General features: G+C 43.4%; 1 protein-coding gene and 1 long non-coding RNA gene across 2 annotated transcripts in view; one reads left to right on the plus strand and one right to left on the minus strand.

Annotated features, from left to right (window-relative positions):
• Positions 1-19,473, plus strand: part of RTF1 (RTF1 homolog, Paf1/RNA polymerase II complex component) — a 46,448-nt gene extending 26,975 nt beyond the window's left edge. The window contains exons 5-18 of the mRNA XM_061430871.1: positions 4,798-4,912; positions 5,591-5,702; positions 10,442-10,577; positions 11,073-11,250; positions 12,168-12,250; positions 13,394-13,481; positions 13,590-13,697; positions 14,281-14,358; positions 14,888-15,009; positions 15,182-15,239; positions 15,671-15,748; positions 16,214-16,309; positions 17,027-17,138; positions 17,373-19,473. Coding sequence (XP_061286855.1) covers positions 4,798-4,912; positions 5,591-5,702; positions 10,442-10,577; positions 11,073-11,250; positions 12,168-12,250; positions 13,394-13,481; positions 13,590-13,697; positions 14,281-14,358; positions 14,888-15,009; positions 15,182-15,239; positions 15,671-15,748; positions 16,214-16,309; positions 17,027-17,138; positions 17,373-17,479 — 1,471 coding nt within the window. The 3' untranslated portion in view covers positions 17,480-19,473. The remainder of the gene's footprint in view (positions 1-4,797; positions 4,913-5,590; positions 5,703-10,441; positions 10,578-11,072; positions 11,251-12,167; positions 12,251-13,393; positions 13,482-13,589; positions 13,698-14,280; positions 14,359-14,887; positions 15,010-15,181; positions 15,240-15,670; positions 15,749-16,213; positions 16,310-17,026; positions 17,139-17,372) is intronic.
• Positions 17,048-17,394, minus strand: LOC133256107 (uncharacterized). The gene is made up of 2 exons (XR_009739104.1): positions 17,311-17,394; positions 17,048-17,212 (listed from the first exon to the last, which is right to left on the minus strand). It is a non-coding gene; the product is annotated as an uncharacterized LOC133256107 (long non-coding RNA).
• Positions 19,474-23,826: the final 4,353 nt, after the last annotated feature.

Raw genomic sequence — 23,826 nt, forward strand, 5'->3', positions numbered from 1 at the left:
TTATATTGTTAGTTATTGTAAAATATTGGCTATATTCCATGCTGTACACTATATCCTTGTAGCTTATTTTATACACAGTAGTTTGCACCTCTTAATTCCCTACCCCCATAGTGCCTCTCCCCACTGGTAACCACTAGTTTGTTCTCAGTGTCTGTGGATCTGTTTTTTTGTTTTTGTTGTTATATTCATTAGTTTGTTGTATTTTTTAGATTTCACATCAGTGATATCATACAGTATTTGTTCTTCTGTGTCGGACTTCCTTCACTTAGCATGTGCTATGTTGTCAGTCATGTCTGACTCTTTGCGACTCAGAGGACTGCAGCCCTCCAGGTTCCTCTGTCCTTGGGATTCTCTAGGCAAGAATACTGGAGTGCCATTTCCTCCTCCAGAGGATCTTCCCCACCCTGGGATTGAACCCACAACTCTTAGGTCTCCTTCATTGGCAGGCAGGTTCTTTACCACTAGTGCCACATGGGAATCCCCTTTCTTAGCATAATCCCCTGCAGATTCATCCATGTTGTTGCAAATGGCAACGTTTCATTCTTTTTTATGGCTGAATAGTGTTCTGTTGTGTGTGTGTGGATGTGTGTGTGTACATGCCACATCTTTATCCATTCATTGCATATCTTGGTAATTGTAAATAATGCTGCTATGAACATGGGAGTGTGTGTGTCTTGGTTGAATTAGTTCTTTGTTGTTTTTGTTAAATATATACCCAGGAGCGGAATTGCTGGGTCATGTGGTGATTCTGTTTTTAGTTTTTTGAGAAACCTCTAAACTGTTTTCCACACTGGCTGCGCCAATTAACTTCCTCCATTTGTTCTTTGTGTTCTCTTTGATGATAGCCATTCTGTGACATAATAATACCTCATTGTGGTTTTGATTTGATTTCCATAATGATTAGTAATACTGAGCATCTTTTCATGTGCCTATAGGTCATCTGCATTTCCTCTTTGGAAAAATGTCTATCCAGGTCTTCTGCCAATTTTTCAATCAGGTTTTGTTTTTTTGATAGTGAGTTGTATGAGCTGTTTTTATATTTTTTATATTAACCCCTTAACAGTTTTGTCATTTGCAAATATTTTCTCCCATTCAGTAGGTTGTCTTTTTGTTTTGTCAATGGTTTCCTTTACTCTTTAAAAGCTTTTAAGTTTAATTAGGTCCCATTTGTTTATTTTTGCTCTCATTTCCTTTGCTTTAGGAGACAGATCCAAACAAATATTGCTATAATTTATCTCAAAGAGTATTCTGCTTATGTTTTCCTCTAGGAGTTTTATGATTTCTGGTTTTATATTTATGTCTTTAATCCATTTTGAGTTTTTGTTTTTTTTTTTAAGAAAATGTTCTAGTTTTTTTCTTTTGCACGTAGCTGTCCAGTTTTCCAGCACCTCAGATATTAACTTTTAAAAATAACTTTATTCAGATATATTTTTACACACCATAGAATCCACCCATTGAAAGTGGTTGAAAGTGATTCAGTGATTTTTTTTTTAATATATTGATAAAGAAAGCTGAGCGCAGAAGAATTGATGCTTTTGAACTGTGTGCTGTTGGAGAAAACTCTTGAGAGTCCCTTGGACTGCAAGGAGATCCAACTAGTCCATCCTAAAGGAGATCAGTCCTGAGTGTTCACTGGAAGGACTGATGTTAAAGCTGAAACTCCAATATTTTGGCCACCTGATGCGAAGAGCTGATGGATTTGAAAAGACCCTGATGCTGGGAAAGATTGAGGGCAGGAGGAGAAGGGGAAGACAGAGGATGAGATGGTTAGATGGCATCACTGACTCAATGGACATGAGTTTGGGTGGACTCCGGGAGTTGGTGATACCTGGCGTGTTGCAGTTCATGGGGTTGCAAAGAGTTGGACATGACTGAGGGACTGAACTGAACTGAAATGAAAGTTGTATAGCCACTGCCACAGTTAATTTCAGAACATTTTCATCACCCCAGGAAAAAACCATGTACTTACTGGTACTCAGTTCTCTGTTGCCTCCTAGCCTTAGGAAACCACTAACTTACTTTGTGTCTTTATAGATTTGCCAAATTCTGGGCATTATATATAAATGGAATCATAAATATATAGGCTTTTGTGCCTGACTTCTTTCACCTAGCATATTTTTGAAGTTCATTCATGTAGCATGTGTCAGTACTTCATTCCTTTTTATGGCTGAATAATATTCCATTAAGTGTATACGTCACATTTTGTTTACCTATTAATCTGTTTTGACATCTTTTTGCTGTTATGAATAATAATACTACTATGAACATTCATGTACAAATATTTAAGTATTTATTTTCAGTTCTTTTGGATACATACCTAGGAGTGGAATTGCTGAGTCATATGGTAATTTTATGTTTAACTTTTTGAGAAACCACCAAACTGTTTTCCAGAGCAGCTGCATCATTTTACTTTCCCCCAAGCAATGTATGAGAGTTCCAGTTTCTCCATATCCTTGCCAACACTTGTTATTTTTCCATAATAACTATCCTGGTGACTGTGAAGTATCTCATTGTGGTTTTGATTAGCATTTTCCTGTTGACTAATAATGTTTAGAATCTTTTCAAATCCTTGCTGGAGAAATTTTTGTTCATATGCTTTGCCTATTTTCTAAATTGGGTTATTTGTCTTTTTGTTAAGTTTTAAGAGTTCTTTATGTATTCTGGTTCAGTTCAGTTCAGTCAGTCGTGTCCAACTCTTTGTGACCCCATGAATCACAGCACACCAGGCCTCCCTGTCCATCACCAACTCCCGGAGTTCGCTCAGAGTCACGTCCATCGAGTCAGTGATGCCATCCTGGCTACTAGGCCCTTATCATAGAAGGAAATGGCAACCCACTCCAGTTTTCTTGCCTAGAGAATCCCGTGGACAGAGGAGCCTGGTGGGCTGCCGTCTATGGGGTCGCACAGAGTTGGACATGACTAAAGCGACTTAGCAGCAGCAGCAGCAGCAGGCCCTTATCAGATACAGAATTTGCAAGTATCTTTTCCCATTCTGTAGGTTGTATTTTTTCACTGTCAAGTATTGCTTAATGCACAAAATTTAAAAATTTGTGTGTACAATAAATGTTTTCTTTTCTTGCTCAAACTTTTGGTATCATAGCTAAGAATTTATTTCCAAATCCAGTCATGAACATTTACCCCTATGTTTTCTTATAAGTTTTATAATTTTAGTTCTTATATTTAGATCATTGATTTTTTTTTTAATTTTACATTGGAGTATAGTTGATTTACAGTGTTGTGTTAGTTTCAGGTATACAGCAGAGCAATTCAATTATACATATATCTATTCTTTTTTCAGAATCTTCTCCCATATAGACTATTATAGTGTATTGAGTAGAATTCCCTGTGGTCTACAGTAGGTCTTTGTTGGTTATCTATTTTACATGTAGTATTGTGTATATATCAATCCCAACCTTCTGATTTACCCCTCTGCCTCTCATTGATACATTTTCAGATCTCTCTTTTTTTTTTATGGTGTGAGGTATGAATTCAGCTTTATTATTTGGTGTAGTTATCCAGTCGTTCAGTATCACTTGTTGAAAAGACTATTCTTTCCCCAGTCTTGGCCCCATTGTTGAAAATCAGTTGTCTGTGGGTATATGGATTTATTTGTTGACTCTATTCTGTTCCATTGATCATTGTTTATTGTTATGCCAATACCATACAGTTTTGATTACTGTAGCTGTATAGTCAGTTTTTAACTTGTGAAGTGTTGTTATCCAACTTTGTTCTTTTTCAAAATTGTTTTGACTATCTGAAGCCCTCTGCATTCCCATAGGAATTTTAGTATTGGCTTATCAGCTTTCACAGCAGTGAAAAGAAACAGCTGGGATTTTTATAGGACTTGTGTTGAATCTGTTTATCAAATTTGCAAGTGTTGCCATCTTAAGTCTTTCAATCTGTGAATATGGTATCTTTCTACTTACTTAGATATTGTTTAATTTCTTCCAACAGTTCTTTAGTTTTTGGCGTAAAAGACTAGCACTTGTTTTGTTAAATTTATTCCTAAATATTGTATTTATTTTTTTGGATGCTACTGTAAATGGAATTGTTTTCTTTATTTCATTTTTGGATTAAGCACTGCAAATATATTGAAATACAATTAATTTTTGTATATTGACCCTATTAAGAGCTAAGTAAAAAAAATTTTATAATTGGAGTTATTTTATAATGTTACAAAAAGTTTAATATTCTTATATTCTTATTGTTTATCCCTTCCATAAAATTCCTTAAATTTACACAAAACAATAGTTTTGTTTCATAAAACCCTAATTTTTGTTACAGGGAGAGAGCCTCAATTGCATTTGTTTAAGAGAATAGCATATTTATTCACATGTTTGCTGTGGTAGAGCTGAGGGAGTTATTTTTCCTAAATAAGAAAGCTGTCAAGTGGTATTTTAAAAATACAGCCTGTGTCTTGACCACCTTCAAAATGTGACAGTGATTCTCTGTGGCTCCATTATGTTTCTAATGAGACACCATTGGAGTTAATCCAATAATTAACTCTTTTCTTCCATTTTGTGAAGTTGAGGAAGAGCTGTGTATTACCAACAAGATACAGGAGGATCCTAAATATCTTCTCTCATTTTTAAGTCTATTTCAACAGAATGCTGTCCAGTACTTTCGATGTGCTTATATTCAGTATTTCTAACATACTTAATATATTGGAGTTTCTTGTAGGAAACTAAAACATTAACTCCTCCCCCCCCACTTATTTTCTTTCTCCTATCTAATAGAAGTCAGTCCTTACAAGTATTTCATTGCCACTTAAAAACCGAACAAATATCTTTTAAACAGATTTGAAATCAGGAAAAAACTGAAAACAGCCAAAAAGAAAGAAAAGAAAGAAAAAAAGAAAAAGCAGGAAGAAGAGCAGGAAAAGAAAAAACTGACACAGATTCAAGAATCTCAGGTAGGACATACAGTAGTCCTTATTATCCCAAGAGTAATACCTCTGTTTTGAGTGTGTATGTATGTTTATGTAAAAGATGGGTTTATATTATAATCAGCTTAGGTCAGTTAGTGCAAGACTGTTTATGTGGTGTCTTCATCTTGTAGGTTTCATTAATCTCTGGACATATCATTTCACCATTAGCGGTGCTGTTTAACTCCTTGGGAATTCTACTGAAGTCTGCATGTAAAAAAGCAGCTCATTTGGTGTGTGAGCATTCCTTAAGGGAAAGTTGGTAAACTTCTTGTCCCAGGTAGCTAAATTGGTTATGATGTTTACTCAGGTGTATGTCATCCTGGACTTGGTAACAAATGTAGCCGGGAAAATTAGTTATCTCTGCGTTTATAACAAAAAGCTTTACTGACAGTATTAACAAAAGTTAGCTACAATCTAGGGAGTCCTTTCGGAAAGTGTTTACGTTGATATTTCTTTGGCTTTCTCTTTATTAGCCAGGTAAGACAGGACTGACTATACTGCTCAGTCCTCTTTGTCCACAAGAGGATGCTGTCTCCCCTTAAGCAAATTTCAGTTTCTGCAGCCAATATAGATTCACATTGGAGAACTGAATTATTGTTAGTTACAGAGAATGTTCTCAGCTATTGGTGAAGAGAACCATCCTATATACCTTTCCCTTCACAGGTAACATCCCACAACAAGGAACGACGCTCCAAACGGGATGAGAAACTAGATAAGAAATCTCAAGCCATGGAGGAACTAAAGGCAGAGCGAGAAAAACGGAAGAATAGAACAGGTAAGTGGGGAAAATACAATGGCTGCTTTGTGTCTTTGATCATATGATTTGACTTCCCAATGCCATTTTTATCTCCCCGCTCACCCTTTTAGCTCTCAAGTATTCAGTTCAGTTTAGTTCAGTTGCTCAGTCATGTCTGACTCTTTGCAATCCCATGAATCGCAGCACGCCAGGCCTCCCTGTCCATCACCAACTCCTGGAGTTCACTGAGACTCACGTCCATCAAGTCAGTGATGCCATCCAGCCATCTCATCCTCTGTCGTCGCCTTCTCCTCCTGCCCCCAATCCCTCCCAGCATCAGAGTCTTTTCCAATGAGTCAACTCTTTGCGTGAGGTGGCCAAAGTACTGGAGTTTCAGCTTCAGCATCAGTCCTTCCAAAGAAATCCCAGGGCTGATCTCCTTCAGAATGGACTGGTTGGATCTCCTTGCAGTCCAAGGGACTCTCAAGAGTCTTCTCCAACACCACAGTTCAAAAGCATCAATTCTTCGGCGCTCAGCTTTCTTCACAGTCCAACTCTCACATCCATACATGACCACAGGAAGAACCATAGCCTTGACTAGAAGTTCCAAACACAGAGAATAGTATAATAAACTCATGAACCCATCCTCCAACTTCAGCAGTCAGCTCATAGCCAGTCTTATTAAATCTGTACTGCCTCGGCTGCACCAGGTCTTAGTTGCAGCATGTGGAATCTTTAGTTGCGGCATGTGAACTCTTGAGTTTCAATGTGTGGGGTCTAGTTTCCTGACCAGGGATTGAACCTAGGCCACCTGCATTGGGAGTGCAGAGTCTTCGCCACTGAACCACCAGGGAAGTCCCTCTTTGGGTTATTTTAAAGTAAATCTCAGCATCATCACATTTCAACCATAAATACTTCAATATGTATTTCTAAAAGATTAGGACTCTTAAATATAACTACAGTACCATTACCACAGCAAAAAAAAAAGTGACCAATATTTACTTCCAGTCTGTAGGTTGTCTTTTCATTTTATTTATGGTTTCCTTTGCTATGCAAAAGCTTGTAAGTTTGAGTTGGTCCCATTTGTTTATTTTGCTTTTATTTCTATTGCCTTGGGAGACAGAGAAAACATTGGTGTGATTTATATCAGAGAATGTTTTGCCTGTGTTCTCTTCTAGGAGTTTTATGGTGTCATGTCTCATGTTTAAGTCTTTAAGCCACAAAATGGTGATATCATTCTTTCATCTACTATCTGGTATACTTATATAAAGAGAAACTTACCAGCTGTTCAGTTAACACCAGGGACATTTTGTATTTACTAGTTCTCAAAAGAATGAGATAGTTCCTTAGCAAACTCCAACTGTAACCAGTGAGATTTGTTTGTTTTGAATATCTTTGGGAACCCATGGATTTTTAACATACTTTATGTTTTTATTCCATTGCAGTTATTATTGTTGAGACTCAAATTGTCTTATCTTCAACCAGTTGTAGCCTGAATTCTTTGACAGGAAACAGAGGCCTTAGTCTTTAATAATCCAGTGGTCTTTCATAGCTTTCTTGCTTTCTGGATTTAGAGTCAGCCATTTCTCTAAGGAGCCCAATTCATCTTTGTGCTTTGGGGTGGGTTTTTTTCTCCCTCATAAGAAATTGCATTTTAACCATAATCTAGACACAAGGAATGCTACTGGATTGGTTATTACTTCTAAGTCTTTTTGATATCCAGAGCTAGGATTTTTTTTTTTATGATAAATTCATTTTGAGCCTCATACTAGATATATCTGTTTCAAAACTAGGATGCCAAGGTTGTTTTGTTTTGTTTATGCTTTATAACAACTTTCTTGAGGTATAATTAAGGTACCATACTGTTTACTCATTTAAAGCATACAGGGCCTTTAGTATATTCACAGCTGTGTCATAAAGCTCAATGAGTTTTCAAATGTTTCATTACTCTAAAAAGAAACCTCATATCCTTTAGCTGTCACCCCCTCAGTCCTGTTATTTCCCAGCCCTAGGCAATCACTGGTCTACTTTCTGTCACTATGGACTTGCCTGTTCTGGACATTTCATATACATGGAATCATACACTATATGGTCTCTTGTGTCTGACTTCTTAGCATGCTTTCTAGATTCACCATGTTGTAGCATGTATCATACTTCTTCCTTTTATGTCTGAATAATGTTCCATTATATGTCTGTACACGTTTTATTTGTCCCTTCACCTCTTGAGTGACACTGGATTGTTTTCACTTTTTGACTGTTACAAATAATGCTGCTCTGAGCATTTATGTGTAAGTTATTGGGTAGACAGGTTTTCACTTCTCTTGCCTATACACTTAGGAGTGAATTGTTGAAGCATATGGTAACTTTGGTGTTGGAGAAGACTCTTGAGAGTCCCTTGGACTGCAAGGAGATCCATCCAGTCCATCCTAAAGGAGATCAGTCCTGAGTATTCATTGGAAGGACTGATGCTAAAGCTGAAACTCCAATACTTTGGCCACCTCATGTGAAGAGCTGACTCATTGGAAAAGACCCTGATGCTGGGAGGGATTGGGGGCAGGAGGAGAAGGGGACGACAGAGGATGAGATGGCTGGATGGCATCACTGACTCGATGGACATGAGTTTGAGTAAACTCCAGGAGATGGTGATGGACAGGGAGGCCTGGTGTGCTGCGATTCATGGGGTCACAAAGAGTCGGACACGACTGAGCGACTGAACTGACTGACTGATGGTAACTTTGTGTTTGACCTTTTGAGAAACTGCCAGGCAGTTTTCCAAGAGACTTAACCATTTTGCATTTTCACCAGCAATGTATGAGCGTTCTCCCCTGTTTTCACATCCTTACTAACACTTGTCATTGTCTTTTTTATTATAACCATGTTAGTGGGTATGAAGTGGTATCTTATTGTGGTTTAGATTTGCCTTTTTCTAATGACTAGTGATATTGAGCATTTTTTTGTATGCTTCTTGGCCATTTGGATATCTTCTTTGGTGAAATGTCTAGTCAAGTCCTTTGCCCGTTTTTTAATCAAGTTCTCTGTTTTTTGTTGTTACTGAGTAGAAGGACTTCTTTAATTGTTTTCAATTTTAGTCCTTTATCTGGTATATGATTTACAACTGTTTTCTCCTGATCTATAGGTTGTCTGTTTCGTCTTAATAGTGTTGTTTGATGCATAGAAGTTAATTTTGATGAAGTACTATTTATCTTCTACTGTTTATCTACTTTTTTTTCTTTTGTTGCCTGTGCTTTGGATATCATATCCAAGAAATCATTGCCAAATGCAGTGTCATAAAGTTTTCCCCCTATTCCTTCAAAAAGCTTGATAATTTTAACTGTTACATGTAGATCTTTGATTCAATTTTTTTGTATGGTGGGAAGTAAGAGTCTACTTTTTTTTTGTCATGTGGGATATCTAGTTTTCCCAGCACAAGGTTTTGAGATGACTGTCATTTCCCTATTGATTGGTCTTGTCATCCTTGTCAGAAATCATCTAACCATAGATGCAAGGGTTTATTTCTATGCTCTCTATTTCATTGGTCTGTATATCTTTCAAATGACTTTTTCAGAGTCACTTGTTGGGAGTTCCTTGGTGGTCTAGTGGTTAGAATTTGATGCTTTCACTGCCTTGGCCTATGTTCAATCCCTGGGCAGAGTCCTGAGATCCCACAAGCCAGGTGGCGTGGCCCAAAAAAAAAGTCACTTATTAGAGTTCTTTTTGTGTGGTTGTGCCATCAAGTGAATACTTTGTTTCATTTTATTTGTGATCTGTAGAGATGATATTATTATTTTTTGTTTTATGATTATATAAAATACAAGGTTCCAAAGTCAAACTTTCTAAATAAGGTATGTTCACAGAAATATAGCACCTATACCCTTCTGTTTCACTCCTTGCCTCCCTCCCATAGTAGGCAGCCTTCCTTTTTAGTTTTTTAAACAAAAGGAACAGATTCACCTTCCATCTTGAATCAATGGTAGCGCATTATACACACTTTTCTCTACCTTGCTTTTTTCACTTACTCATACATTCTAGAGATAACTCCTTAGGTCGAGCAGTGGTTGGTAGACTACCTGTTTTGTAATGATTCGACTGGAATACAGCGATGCCCATTTTTCATAATTGTCTGTGGCTGCTTCTTGTCTACAGTAGCAAAGTTGTGTAGTTGATACAGTAACCATATGAAGCCCATCCTAAGATATTCACTATCTCTTCATTTAAAAAGATTTTCTGACTCAGGATGCAATGTAATGGTTCAGCTTGGCTCATTCCTTGTTTCGCAGCTGCAGGGTGGCTCACTGGGTCAGTGTGCTAGAGGTGATTCAACCACTCGCCTTTGCAGACATTTGGGTTGTTTTCAGTCTTGTGCTATTACATGTAGTGCTGTAAATTCAAAATAAGATTTCCCTGAAAGACGCTGAAGACATCTTTAGTTTTTCCTCATTTTTCCTGTCCATCTCCAAGTGTCTTGAGAACAATAAAAGACAAGTGTCTGCAGAGTTGGTGTCCCTTTTTGCCCACTTAGTGACTATCTTCCAACACCCCCCCCCACCCCCTTTATTTTTGTCTGCTGGGGCTTGACATTTGGTGTGATTTTAAACTTTCTGCTTTCTGGGTAACTCACTTGTATAGATAGCCCAAGTAATCACAATCCAGGCCAGAGATGATGGAGCTATCTATTAAATCTCTTTCTACATTCCAGTCCTTTTTTTCAGAGATGAAAGATGTTTCAGTTTCTTATTGAGAAAACCTCAGTAAACATTTCCTTTTTTTTTTTTTTTAAGCTGAGCTCCTCGCCAAGAAACAGCCATTAAAAACTAGTGAGGTGTACTCTGATGACGAGGAGGAGGAGGAGGATGACAAGTCCAGTGAAAAGTCAGACCGCTCATCCCGAACAACGTCATCCGACGAGGAAGAGGAGTAAGCTGTGCACATTTTGGTCTAGTAGTCCGGATGGGTGGGTTCTACGGGGAAAGGCTTAGTGTAGTTTCCAAATATCTCCTCCTGTTTGGTGACAAACTGTGGTCTGGTCAAGTACCCTGAATTGCTGAGCTGAGTTTGCGAGCACATCAGCCAAACAGGCTTCTGCCTTTGGCTCATAGGCTGCGCCCCTGAACATTTCATCAAGATTTGGCAGGTGGGAATTGCTTTCATGTCACCCTTGGATTAGCCAAGAGCTTCCCTTGGTTTTCTTTCTATGATAGTGGGTTATCTGGGCTGGCAGCCTCATTCGAGACAGTTCACAGTCCTGGTTAGGAACAGGATTGTAGTCCCACTTTCCTGTTGCTTCATGTATTTCTCCTGCTGTATGAAATCACATATACTTTGGTGAAGTTTTAAGAAGTTGGTATTTTTTATTTACCTTGATCTGTTAGTACAATGAACAGTTTGCCCAGCATCCTTTGTTCCTCACAGGAAAGAAGAGATCCCTCCAAAATCACAACCGGTCTCCTTACCAGAGGAATTGAATCGCGTTCGATTATCACGGCATAAGCTGGAACGTTGGTGTCATATGCCCTTCTTTGCTAAAACAGTCACAGGATGCTTTGTACGGATTGGCATCGGAAACCACAACAGCAAACCAGTTTACCGGGTTAGTATTTCTTTCCTTGGACAGTTGTAGGATGTTTTAAATATAATGATTCTTAGCTAAGAGTATGAACTGCTGAACAGACCTGTCACTTTTCTGCTAGCATTTGATGGGAAAATAGATTGCAGCTGAGATTTAATTAGATTAGCCACAATCTGAGGCAACCAGGGATCAAGCTGACCTGCTGCCAGGAAGAGTACTTGGAGCCCAAAAGTTTAGATTTAGAATGATTTTCTGTATCCTTCCATATAAAAGCAAGACAGGAGACATTTATGAAGTCTTTGTCAGGAGTTATGTAATCTGGAAGATTTATTAATTTGAAAAATAATGAAAAATTTCCACATTACATACTAAGTGACTTCTGGAACAGGGAGTTATATTGAGGTTTAAAAAGTAAACAAAACCTTCCAGCCTATTGAGATTATTTTGTGAGTTCCAGCTCTGCTTCTGTGGCCTGGATGACTAGAAAGAACATAGCTGGTTGGTTTGTTTTTTCTTTTCTTTTTTTGTTTGTTTTGTTCTGAGTTGTTTGATTTTAACCTGTGTTCACCCCCTTGTGTGAGGACCAGTGGCCATGCCACATCCCAGCAACCTTGGCAACAGAAACAGACATCATGGTCTTCACATTTGATTGATAAAACTGACGTCTGAAAGCCAAGTGCACCCCCAACAAGGCAGAATTAAGTTAGAGGGGAATTTGCCAATGGGCCCCACCAAGCTAACTGCATCCTCACTTACTCTGGGCACAGGTGCTTTGCTGTCTGAGTCCTAAGCCTGAGGACGGTGCCCAGAACACCTTGAAGCTGTGGGGCTCCTCTCAGTTGAGTGTCACTCATCTGCACTCAGGCAGATGAAGCCAGAGGGTGGGGTGGAGGACTTCGAATGAGTATGTTGTAACTGGTGTCTCTGTCCTCACTTAGGTTGCTGAGATCACGGGTGTTGTGGAAACCGCCAAAGTTTACCAGCTTGGTGGCACCAGAACAAACAAAGGGCTACAGCTACGGTAGGAGAGGTGCTTCCGTGGCCGATTCTGTTCCCACTGCAAACAGGCATGGCCTGCTGGGGCTGTTGTTTGCTCCCAGTGTTCTCTTTCTTATACTGTTTGTGTCCCCACCAGGGGCTTGGAGGGAAACTTGTGTTCCGCCTTTGCCTATAGGGAAGGTAGGAGGTAGCTGTCTCATAGGGGATGTTGAGTGCTGGAACACGTAGAAGGAAGACGATCACAAGACCCGCTCCTCCCAGGGTCCTGCAGGTGTTCCTCAGTGAGTGTGGGCAGGAGGCTTGCTTCTGGTCCTGGCTCCGTCAACAACTAACCTGATCTCTCACAAGCCAGGTCACCTTTTTGGATTTAGTTTGTGCCTCAGTAACTTGATATTGACTGAATGCTGGCTACGTGCCACAGTTGTAGGCATCAGGATAGAGGTGAGAACAAAATACACAAGTCCCTACCTGCTTGGAGCCTGAAAATTCTAAAGGCCCCATATGGGAAGGAATAGAAGTAGCTTGCCAGGTCACTACAGATAGTGGGTCACAGACACACCTCTGCCTTGGCCTTATTTGGCCTCTGTGGTCTCTCTGTTCTTTTCTCCCATTCCCATCATTTCTCCTGGACTGTTGAAAAGAGCCAGTTGGGTTAGGCAGTAGTCATGACATGCTAAGAGTGACTGTCCCTGTGAGGCAGGCACTGACTCACGTGGCTGGCACAGGGATCAGTAGAAAGGCAGTGTTCTTTCTCTCTAGGGATTGAACCTCCTTGTCATTCGGATACCTCCATAACATTTCATATTCTTGATGCCAGTTGACTGTAACCGATTTTATTGTAAATGGACTTCTGAAGCACTGGCTAAGTCTACTTGCTTCCAGTGCTCACACTGATGCTTAATCATGGCTGCTCTTTAGAACAGCCTGGAAGGTTTTTTGTTGTTGTTTGTGTTATTTCAGTGGCTGGTTCCTACTCCCAGAGATTCTAATTCAGTTGATCTAGAGTGCTGCCTTGCCATTGGAAGTTTTGTAAATCTTTGTAGATGATTCTAAAGGGTGGCCAAGATGGAGGCCCTTGGAGATAGGCAGTGTGGAGTCTGGAGGGATTGATCTGCTGGCGCTGCAGTCAACATGGCCCTTCCTGAAGCTGCTCTTTTTCATGCAGGCACGGCAGTGACCAGCGAGTGTTCCGCCTAGAGTTTGTCTCAAACCAAGAGTTCACTGAGAGCGAATTCATGAAGTGGAAAGAAGCGGTGAGTGAGTAGACAGCACCTCCCTAGCAGTTGTTCATGAAAATATTGACAGAGCCTCTTTCCCAAATTCTTTATTATAAACAACCCTTTTATTGCGTTTTGGTCCAGATGTTCTCTGCTGGCATGCAGTTGCCCACTCTAGATGAAATCAATAAGAAGGAATTATCTATTAAAGAAGCTCTTAATTATAAATTCAATGACCAGGACATTGAAGAGGTAAGAAACCTCATATCCCAGAGTCTGGAGACTCATCAAGAGCCAAGTGTTAGAGAAGATCATGCCTGTCTTTTCTTTCCTGTATTTTGACATTTTTGGCTCTACCACTATTGCATGAGGAAGAGGGAATTCTGTTATTACTACCTTAGAATTTATAGTTCATCAGGATTTTCTTGTACACTGTCACTTGAAATCACAGCCTAACAAAGTAGATTCAGGGCTCAGGGATCTCTGTTCTTCTGCTAGGCTTGGTCCTTCAAGAGTTTCCTTTCTCCAAGACATTTTGGTAAAATGGTTTGATCTCTGTTCTCTTGGACAGAGGATAGCCTTACAGTACAAGGCCCTTGGGCTGCTGCTGTTTATTGGTGCATGTTCCTTTGCGCTAGCCAGGAAGACTCTCTGGGACCCTGGAAGCAGCATAGTACCCCTTGGAATGAACTCGCTCTGGGTGTGGGGCATGGCACTGCCATAGGAAGAGCAGCCCTCTTTTAACTATCTGCTTACCTCCACAATGGGCTCACCTGTCCTGCCTACAAAAGTAGTTTAGGAATACCTCACTGCTGGTGTCTCCTCTCTGGTACAGATTGTAAAAGAGAAAGAAAGATTCAGGAAAGCTCCACCCAACTATGCTATGAAGAAAACGCAGCTTCTGAAGGAAAAGGTGAGGACTTGTGTTGGAACTTCTTTCCCTGTCCTGCAAGGAGATACGGAAACCAGACTTGTTCATCCTCTGCCAAGTCAGTAGTGGCAGGATTGGGAGAAAATGCAGGGCTTGACTGTAAGCATCACAGATTTTCTTAGCATCTGGGCAGCATCCCTTGGCTGTTCTCCTTTCTCTCAGTGGAAGCTGATCTTGCCCGTTCCATTCTCCTCCCCTCCTCGTCACTTTAGTTTCACGTGTAATAAGATAGGCCCCAGGGCAGTATCAGCACTGGGCCCGAATAGACGAACGATACTGCGCAGCCCCACCATGGCAGGTGGCTTTCTATTCTTCATGTCAGGGTGGGGTGAGCCTTGTTAGGGTGAGTTAGCCAGGCGGGGCCTGGGTTCTGAGGTGTTTGTTTTTGCTATTCCTTCATACCTCCTGTCATTTGTTCATCATGTAAGATATTTTGCCTGTGTTGGAAGGAAGGGGACACTTGATACCGAGCTGGTCATAGCCAAAATCTCATGCATCTCTCTGTGTACAGGCCATGGCTGAGGACCTGGGGGATCAGGACAAGGCCAAACAAATCCAAGACCAGCTGAACGAGCTGGAGGAGCGAGCAGAGGCTTTGGACCGCCAGCGGACCAAGAACATATCTGCTATCAGGTGTGCTTCAGAGCCTGTTTTGATTGGGCTCCTATCCTTGGTCCACAGTTATCAGGCGAGCTGTGGCCTTGGACGTGCTGTGCTCCAGTGGCTCCACATATCTGGGGTCAGGCACCATGGTTCCCGCCCTCCTTTCACAGCCCACTGACTCATCCCTTTTCCTCACCCGCAGTTACATCAACCAGCGGAACCGGGAGTGGAACATTGTGGAGTCTGAGAAGGCCCTTGTGGTGAGTGAGACAGCTTGATCTAGATCACTAAGTGTAGTTTTAATTAATAAAACAACATGTAATCTTTTCTGTATCTCACCTGAGTATATTTTCTTTTAATTATTAAAGTAGCATGTACACAACACACACATAGTCTGTCTGTACACATACAACTGTGTAAGGCATTATAATAAAAAGCAACAGTCTTCTGTGCTAACCCCTCCCCATCTTTAGATTCTATTCCACGCATATTTATTTTTATCAGTTTCCAATTTTTTTGTTGTTATTGCTCCCATAATCTGTTCTGGTGTTCTTGAAGGGAAAAGGCTAATAGACAGCCTTTGACTTTTTCAGGGCCTTGCAAAGACTGTTACTTATATGCATGCTTATGATAAATGAGAGGTGTGGGCGGGCAGGAGATAGAGTTCTGTAATACATGCTCTCTGTTTCAGGCTGAAAGTCACAACATGAAAAACCAACAGATGGATCCCTTTACCAGGCGACAGTGTAAACCTACCATCGTTTCTAATGTGAGTGCCTAAAGAGGACATATTTAGTCAGGACCTAGATTCTGGGACATAAATGAATTCCATTAGGAGATTAATAAGAAGTTAAAAATAATGTTGTCTTAGTGGGATTTGCTTGCCTCAAACACTTGGGTCTGGACGCTTCCTTTTTTATCTTACTGTAGGACATACGGGTAGTAAAAACCTGGCATGGACTTTAGAAACCTGTGGACTAAAGTGCGCTGCCAGGGCAGGTTCACCAGTGCAGCACAATGAGGAATGTGTAGGCTAGGTTGCCTGGCAAGGGCCTGGCTGGGCTGGACTTCAAAGCTTTTAACTGTCCCTTTTTGTAGCCTGGAGGAAAACCCCACTGGACTGCTGATGGGCCTACTGTAGTGCTTGTGTTAGTGGTGGTAGGTGGGATAGAAACTGGTGGTGGGACTGTGTGAGTGTTGAAGAGTCTCTAAAATAACTTCCTTGTTCTCTCAGTCCAGAGACCCAGCTGTTCAAGCTGCCATATTGGCCCAGCTGAACGCAAAATACGGTTCTGGAGTGTTACCAGATGCTCCAAAGGAAATGAACAAGGCAAGTATAACACTGAAGCTCGGCCACTGGCCTGTACACCAGAGCAGGCACTTCCTGGTTTGGGCTTGATTGTCTCCACCTGGAGGAACTTGGCATCCCACTTGCAGTCCTTTCTTCATCCTCATTATTTACAAATGTAATAAACAGCTACTGAATTTTGGTCAGATGACATAAGTTCTGAACCCAACACCACTACTTCATGAAACCCCTGAGTGTGGCTTTAGGCAGCTGACCTCTAGCCTTCTAATCCACATTTTCTCCTATGTAAGGTGGGGTAATATATACCCTGCCTAACTCATAGGACAGTCAGGAGTAGATAATATGTAAGGATGAGACAGTTGTAAAAGTGAAAGCTCCGTGTAAACTGAAATGTTAAACCAAGAGAAACTGCCCATTTAGAAGCCATTTTCTGCCTTTTCCTAAGGAGCCCAAACTCCCAGAAATTCCGGAGATCTTGGGTCAGGGGGGATTTGCTGTCTTGAGCCTACCCTTTCTGCCCTCACCCACAGCCATGAACCTTCCCTCCCCCTCCTCTCAGGCTCAGAAATAAAACCTCTGTGGACTCTCCTGCCCTCCCTCTGAGAGAAGAAATCAGAAGAGTCTTTAATAGGAAGATCTAATGAACTTGAGCAGCAGTTTTTACCATTAGTGGTTGCTGCTTCTTTAAGTCTAGTTGCATTTATCCCTCTATAATTAGTTTTTCTCTTCCCATTGCAGGGTCAGGGAAAGGATAAAGATTTGAATTCTAAATCAGCCAGTGATCTCTCAGAAGACTTGTTCAAAGTACATGACTTTGACGTGAAGATTGATTTACAAGTCCCCAGCTCAGGTAGGTGAAGGTAGAGATTGGTCATGGCCAAGGACCAGGGTGGCTCCATGACTCTCAGCCAGCAAGGAGGCCTGCTTTTGGGAAAGAAATGGGGATGTCTAGTCACCTGTGTTTATGGAGGCCAGAGTAAGATAGGCTGCAGGTCCATCTTGAGAGGGAACAGGGACACTACCTGGAGGAGTGAAGCCCAAGACCGGGGGGCCTCAGATGCCGGTTTGCTCTTCTTTCCTGTAGAATCAAAGGCCTTGGCCATCACCTCCAAGGCTCCGCCGGCCAAGGATGGAGCTCCGAGGAGATCTCTGAACTTGGAAGACTACAAAAAACGACGAGGGCTTATCTGAGCACGCCCAGCCTGCTGCCTCTGACCCCGCATGCCCATCACAGTGTCCCACTTTTCCTCCTTTCCTCTGATTTGCCCTCACTGGGCTGGAGCAGCAGGAACTGGGAAGAGACTCTAAACTGCCAGTCATCTGTAATATAAACCATTTGCTGTATAGACTTCCCTGGTCTGCAACATCTCCACCGACCCCCCAGGACCCACCCAATGTGAACCTGGGCTCTCTTGGGCTTTATCCATGTCTTTAGATTTGTGTTTGCCTTTTTCTTTTTTTTTTTTTTAAACCACAGTTCATTGGCCACTCTGCACGCATTCAGTATTACCGTGGAGCTGGGGTTCCTGCTGGAGCCCCCAGCAGCAGCACTGGGCAGCATCCTATGCAGGATGGCCCTGGGCCCAACCATTGAACATTTGGCCCCCGGCCCTGGTGGGGGGTGGGGGCTGGGCACCCACAGTCCCGTCTCCTCTCTCTCATCTTTCTCTTCTTCCGATCTTGTGGAAGAAGGGTTTTGAAAACCCAGTTTAATTTCCAAAAAGTGTACATTTGTGGGGAGGGAGGGGGTCTATTTGAGAGAGAGTGTGTATGTGTGTATGTGTCTGTAAGTGTGTGGATTTTTTTATCATTTTTTTAAAATGCAGTACTCTTTGTATCTGTCTGTCATGGGGCTATAGCTGTTTCAGATTTTTTTCAGCTGTACTTGAGCATCTGAAACTGCAAGAAAGAAACTCATTAAATGTGATTCTTCTTACTAAACAGTCCTGACTGCTGTAGCTGTGTAACTTCTCCCCCACCTCCTCTTTCCCATCACCCTCCCACCTCGGAGAAATCTCCCCAGTTTGGCCCCTGCCCTGTCAGCTGTGTCCTGGCAGGTGGGAGGGAAGCCCATGGCTAGGTACTAGGGAGGTACAGGTGTCTTGCTCAGCCCATGTGTTCAGCCCACAGCTTCTTGGCTGAATGTAGAGTGTGTCTTTTCCCCGCCCCATGTACTTGTCTCTTCCTAGTGATTCTGTTTTGCCATTTCAGCAAGAATAATATTTTGTTCTGTTTTTTAAGAGAAAGTATTCAACATGAATGTGGAGAGAACGAACACAAAGATATAGGTTGCAGATGTTACAAGCATGTGCAGTTCTGTGTGTGTGTATACATATATATGGTAAGCATATATATTGTTGTGCAGCTAGGGTGAAGCCAGCAAAGAAGTATGTATGTCTTTATAAAATGTTTGCAAAGAGATAAGCTGACTGCTTGATAATCATTCTCAGGTGTAAAGCTCCAAGTGTAAATAAAAGTGGCATTTAACAAATCTTTTCAGAACAAAGTACAGCTGACTATATAAAACAAGAACTAAGCTAAAGGAAACAGCTGAGAGCTGCTGATTCCCACAAGAGGGAGAGGAATCTCAAAGCCCTGCCTTGTATCTCTTCACCGTACTTTCTATAAGAAAGTGGGATGATGGGAAATCATGGATTAAGTTGTATTTAAACAAAAAGGAACTTGGTAACTCTTTTGGGTTTAGTAGAGCCTCAGTGTTGCTTTAACTTAGTTTACACTTTTTTTATTTAAAAAAAAAAAAAGCAGCAATCAATGTTTTTTTTAAAAGAATTGTGACTGTAAAATGGATAAATGACTGTAACACAGCTATATGGTGGCTGTGACAGTTCAGTTGGGCAAAGGAGTGGTGGTGGACTCATTAAAATCATATATACTTGAATAGTCCATTGACCAAAACTCTTTATAGACTGTTGTGTAAATGTGGAATCACAGACTGTTAAACATTGCCTGGACTCCAGAAGAGTCCTGGAGGCTGCTGGGACCTCTCGTATCATGACAAACTCGGACTTTTTCTTTCTTGTTTTAAAAGACACGAAATGATAGAATCCATATAATTTGCTGGAGACATTCTGATCCACCATATAGATCTGTATTTAGTATCATTTGGATTTGGAGAAGTGTCGGTTACATTATGGCTGTGTAATAAAGTTTTTATTAAAACTGCATCACACTGTAGCCACTGTGCCACTACCTCCCCACACGCAGCTGCTGAAACTTTCGTTCTGAGACTCCAGAAACAGCAGGGAGCAGAGCCAACCAAAGAAGACCGACAGTTAACTTCTCACCTGAGTAGCCCATTTTGGTGATTGGAATCAAGACTGAGGACTTGTCTGCAGTCTCAACTGAGGCAGGGCCTCTGAACTGAGATCTTGACCAGGCATAATACATGGGCTTTATCCCACCAGCGGAGCTGCTTGGAGGTTCGAGGTGCCGCTTGTGCTGGGGAAGGCAGCAGGGGCCCACTGCTCCACCCCCACCCCACCCCCCAGGTGGTTTCAGTGTTGAAGGGTGTGGCACCTAAAACTGCTTTATACATTTTTCACTTCCTTCCAAGAAGCAAAAAGGCCAATGTCCGTATGCCGAGCTCATGATGTATAGAGGTCTGTTTGTCTGTCTTGCTTCTGACAGGTGCAGGGAAAGTCTTCCTGCCTACAGCTTTCCTTCAAAGAGAATGCTTTTGTTTTGTTTCTGTGAAGTCCTGACCTGTCACTCAAACTGTACAGATATTTGTAAATAAACTTTATGCCCTGTTTTAACAAGGGAGTCAGATTTAGTCCAAAGACTGCATCCTGAGTGGCAACTCTCGAAGTTATGTTTTAAAAGTCCAGGAGAGCCTCTCTCACTTGATTTCCCTCCCTCCCCCTACTCTTAGCCCTGAACCACCACCACCCCCAAGTGAAAGTGGCTGCTGTTAACTCTTCAGCTACCCAGTTCCCCAGAAGCCTCTCTCAGACATTGGTTGCCTAGAGCCAAGGCAACCTCCAACTGGCCTAGTTTACTTCCTACGTTGGGAGATACCAACAAGCTCTAACAGAACCAGGTAGGACCCTGATACACTGCCTAACCCTAGTGAGAGTGTCGCCCTCCTACAGCTTTCAGTTGGCTGAGGTATAATTTCTTTGTTAATTTGTTTTCTGCCTGTCGTGAGCATGAAGGGGGACCCAGGGCTTGTGAGTATGGCTCTGGAATACTGATATCCTTCCCTTAGGGCCCCAGCTGGGACATCTGTAAGGCTCCCTGCCCTCACTACATGAGGCTGTGTCTCAAACCTTTCTAGACCTGGGAAGGTAGCGGGTGGCAAACGCAATGGTACAAGCCCAGTCCAGGCCTGCCTTTGATGTTGGGAGCCCTGGGGCTCACCTAGCAACTGCATCTAAGGAGGTTTTCTTAAACTCCCTATCACACCAGCCACCTGATTGTTGGAAGCAGGGGGCTCCTGGGCCCTAGAGAGCAGAGATTATAGTCCAGCCTAGAGGACAGCCTTGTCTAGTTTAATTTCCCAGGGTTCTCTGCTGTGAGGCAGCCACTGGCTGTGACTGCCTTGGGTGGAGGAATGCAAAGGGGAGAGGGGTGCAGGGTCTATTGGCTATCTCATGGTAGTGGCGTTCAGGAATGGGGAAGTCACAGGCCTCCAGCTCAGATACTTTCATGTGACTTACCTGACTAAAGTGGGCAGCTGAACTGCTTTGGGGAGGAGAGGTTTGGAGGGAGCAGCAGCACTAGGGGGTGAGGGCAGAGGGGCAGTCTGCCTTCCCTGTACGGTTCCCCAGGCTGGCCCCTAGGGCCAGTTTCTTGGCCCAGAATAGGGGCTTAGCCAGTGCAGCACAGGCATATTGAGGGCTTCCAGATTACGCTTTGGACTTGAGGGAGAGTCTAAAAGCCACAAGGTAAGTGGGCTCAGTGCAGCATTCATGCCCCAGCTCCATCACTTAACTACCTAGGGCTGAAGCTGGTTAACTCTTCTAAGCCCATTCCCCATCTTTAACATAAAATCTATCTGGAGCCTGTTCACGATTAAGTGTTCCTTTTCCCAGTAAAGGTTCGATAAGTGCTGTTGTCAGAGAGGCCATTAGGCCTCACAGGAGAGACTTGGAGCAGAGTGGAGGGGTGGGGGTGGAAGGGGCAGTGTGATGGAATGGGTCAGAAGCCACAGAATAGCCCCAGTGTCAGCGGAGGGCATGAAGCTCCAGAAGCTGGAGCACTTGGCCCAGAGACTCAGCTGGCTCCCACCTAGGAGAGTGTGTGTGTGTGTGTGTGTGTGTGTGTGTGCACTTGGCCCAGAGACTCAGCTGGCTCCCACCTAGGAGTGTGTGTGTGTGTGTGTGTGTGTGCACTTGGCCCAGAGAGCTGGCTCCCACCTAGGAGTGTCCGTGTGTGTGTGTGTGTGTGTGTGTGTGCACTTGGCCCAGAGACTCAGCTAGCTCCCACCTAGGACTGTGTGTGTGTGTGTGTGTGTGTGTGTGTTGAAGGGTGGGAGGAAGGTCTAGAAACTCTGTCTCCCTATGGAGGTTCCAATGATCACTGGGGCTGGCCAGGAGAACTGTCCAGAGAAGGACAGCTGCCTTTTGGTCCCAACTTGCTGCTGCTATTTATCCTCTGCAGCCCCAACACACACCACACACCCTCTTTACTGATGGTCGTTCTGAAAGCATCCTCCTGCTCCCAGCCCTCACTGGCTCTGGAGGCCTCCACCTCACCACTGCCCCTGGGGACTCAGAAAGACTGTGAAGCCTCACCTCCCCAACACCACAGAGAGTAATTAAAACACAAAAACCGTGTCAAACTGGAAAATGAGTGTAAAGAAGTTCAACCAAGTTCCAATCTTTTTCATGATGACTTAATAGCATCTTCAGAATATCACTTTTTGTCTCTTTTAGCTGTCCATGACCCTGCATTTTCCCCAGTGGTCCAACGGTCTGCCTGCAATGCAGTACATGCGGGTTCGTTTCTGGGACGGGAAGGTCCCCTGGAGAAGGAAATGGCAACCCACTCCAGTACTCTTGCCTGGAGAATCCCATAGACAGAGGAGCCTGGTGGGCTACAGTCCATGAGGTCACAAAGAGTCAGACACAACTGAATGGACTTCGCAGGCGCAAACGTACGACCCTCTGTCGCTAAATTCATGCGGGAACACATCTTGCTCAGTCATCAACACATCCACCTCTCCTGAAGCACAAGTCTATCCCCATCGATTTTTCCCTGGAGAACTACTCTTCAGGTCAAAGACTCTACGCTCAAAGGTCACCTCCTCTAGGAAACCTTCCCTGATTGCCCCTTCCCGCTCCGGTTTGGGAGCACCTAGGCTTCCCTAGGGCGGCACACACCACGCTGTAGTACTGTTATCTGTGAGGCTCCACCTCCACCCTGGGACCTAGTTAACGCCCAATAAACGCAGTGGAGGAAAGGGGGGCGAGACCAGCTGACTGCGTTCTGGGATTTCTGACCCCACCACTCCCCTCTATCGTGTCCCCAGACCGCAGCGCACGCAGGAAGGAGATGCGGCGGTGCTACGCCGCCTGCAGTAGACGCCCAAGCTGTCCGTCGTATGGGTTCAACCTGAGTCCGCGAGTAAAACGGCCGTGGCAGATGGGAGCTATCCCCTCACGGCCCCGACGAGTCAACAGCTTCGGCCTCTGTTCGCCCACTCGCGACCTCACTGACCTTGGAGTCCAGGTCCGAGTGCCCCACGGGGCGGGGCGATGATCACACTGCCTGCACGTGCATGCGCTCGCCATGCACGTCTCCAACCGTGGACCCCAGCCGGGCGCGCGCCCGGGCAGCTTCTCCACACCCGCCCCGCACCCGCCGTTGGGAGCTGGGGCCTCAGATTACTCCGTGCTCCTGGCGGGTTGCGTGAGGCGCCCGACTGATGCCAAGGAGGAGCAAGCATCAGTTCCACGGACCTGAGGCCTGCGCGCCGCTTCCTAGTGGCTCCTGTTTCCACCTGGCCACTGGAGGCTCTCTGCGCACCCTGGGTGGAGGTCACGCTGGCAGGCAGAGATCACTAATATAATTAGGGGATGCGCCCACCTGGGGCGGGGAAAGATCTGGAGGTACCCTAGTAGGGATGTGGGGGACAGAAAGACTGCATCCCTGACCTCAGACACTACCAGTCCCCTCTGCCTCCCCTTGGCCACTGGCAGAGATTCTGAGGGTTCTGAGTTTTAGAGAGAGGGAGGAGGGGGAACCACAGGAACACAGGCTCCTGGGAGGGATGGGAAACCTTGTTTCTGAAGTGTGTCAGGAGAGAAAATGTTCTTACTGAGCATACACAGGTGTGGTGACACATTTTGACTGTTTTGGAGGAGGGTGATGCAGAGGGTGGCGGGTCAGTGAATGCTGCTAGGTCCCAAGTTTTATCAGAAGATATTCCCAGGATATTTCCACAAATTGTATTAATTATAGGGTCAGAGATTGCATGGGGAGGAGGAGAAACCCAGAGGCAAGGAAAAGGGTCTGGGGTTGTCAAGTGAAGATGGTTGTTCACTCCTCTTTCCAGGAGGAAGGAGAACACCAAT

This window comes from Bos javanicus, chromosome 10 (genome assembly GCF_032452875.1).
Source record: "Bos javanicus breed banteng chromosome 10, ARS-OSU_banteng_1.0, whole genome shotgun sequence".
In the NCBI taxonomy this organism is placed as follows: Eukaryota; Metazoa; Chordata; class Mammalia; order Artiodactyla; family Bovidae; genus Bos; species Bos javanicus.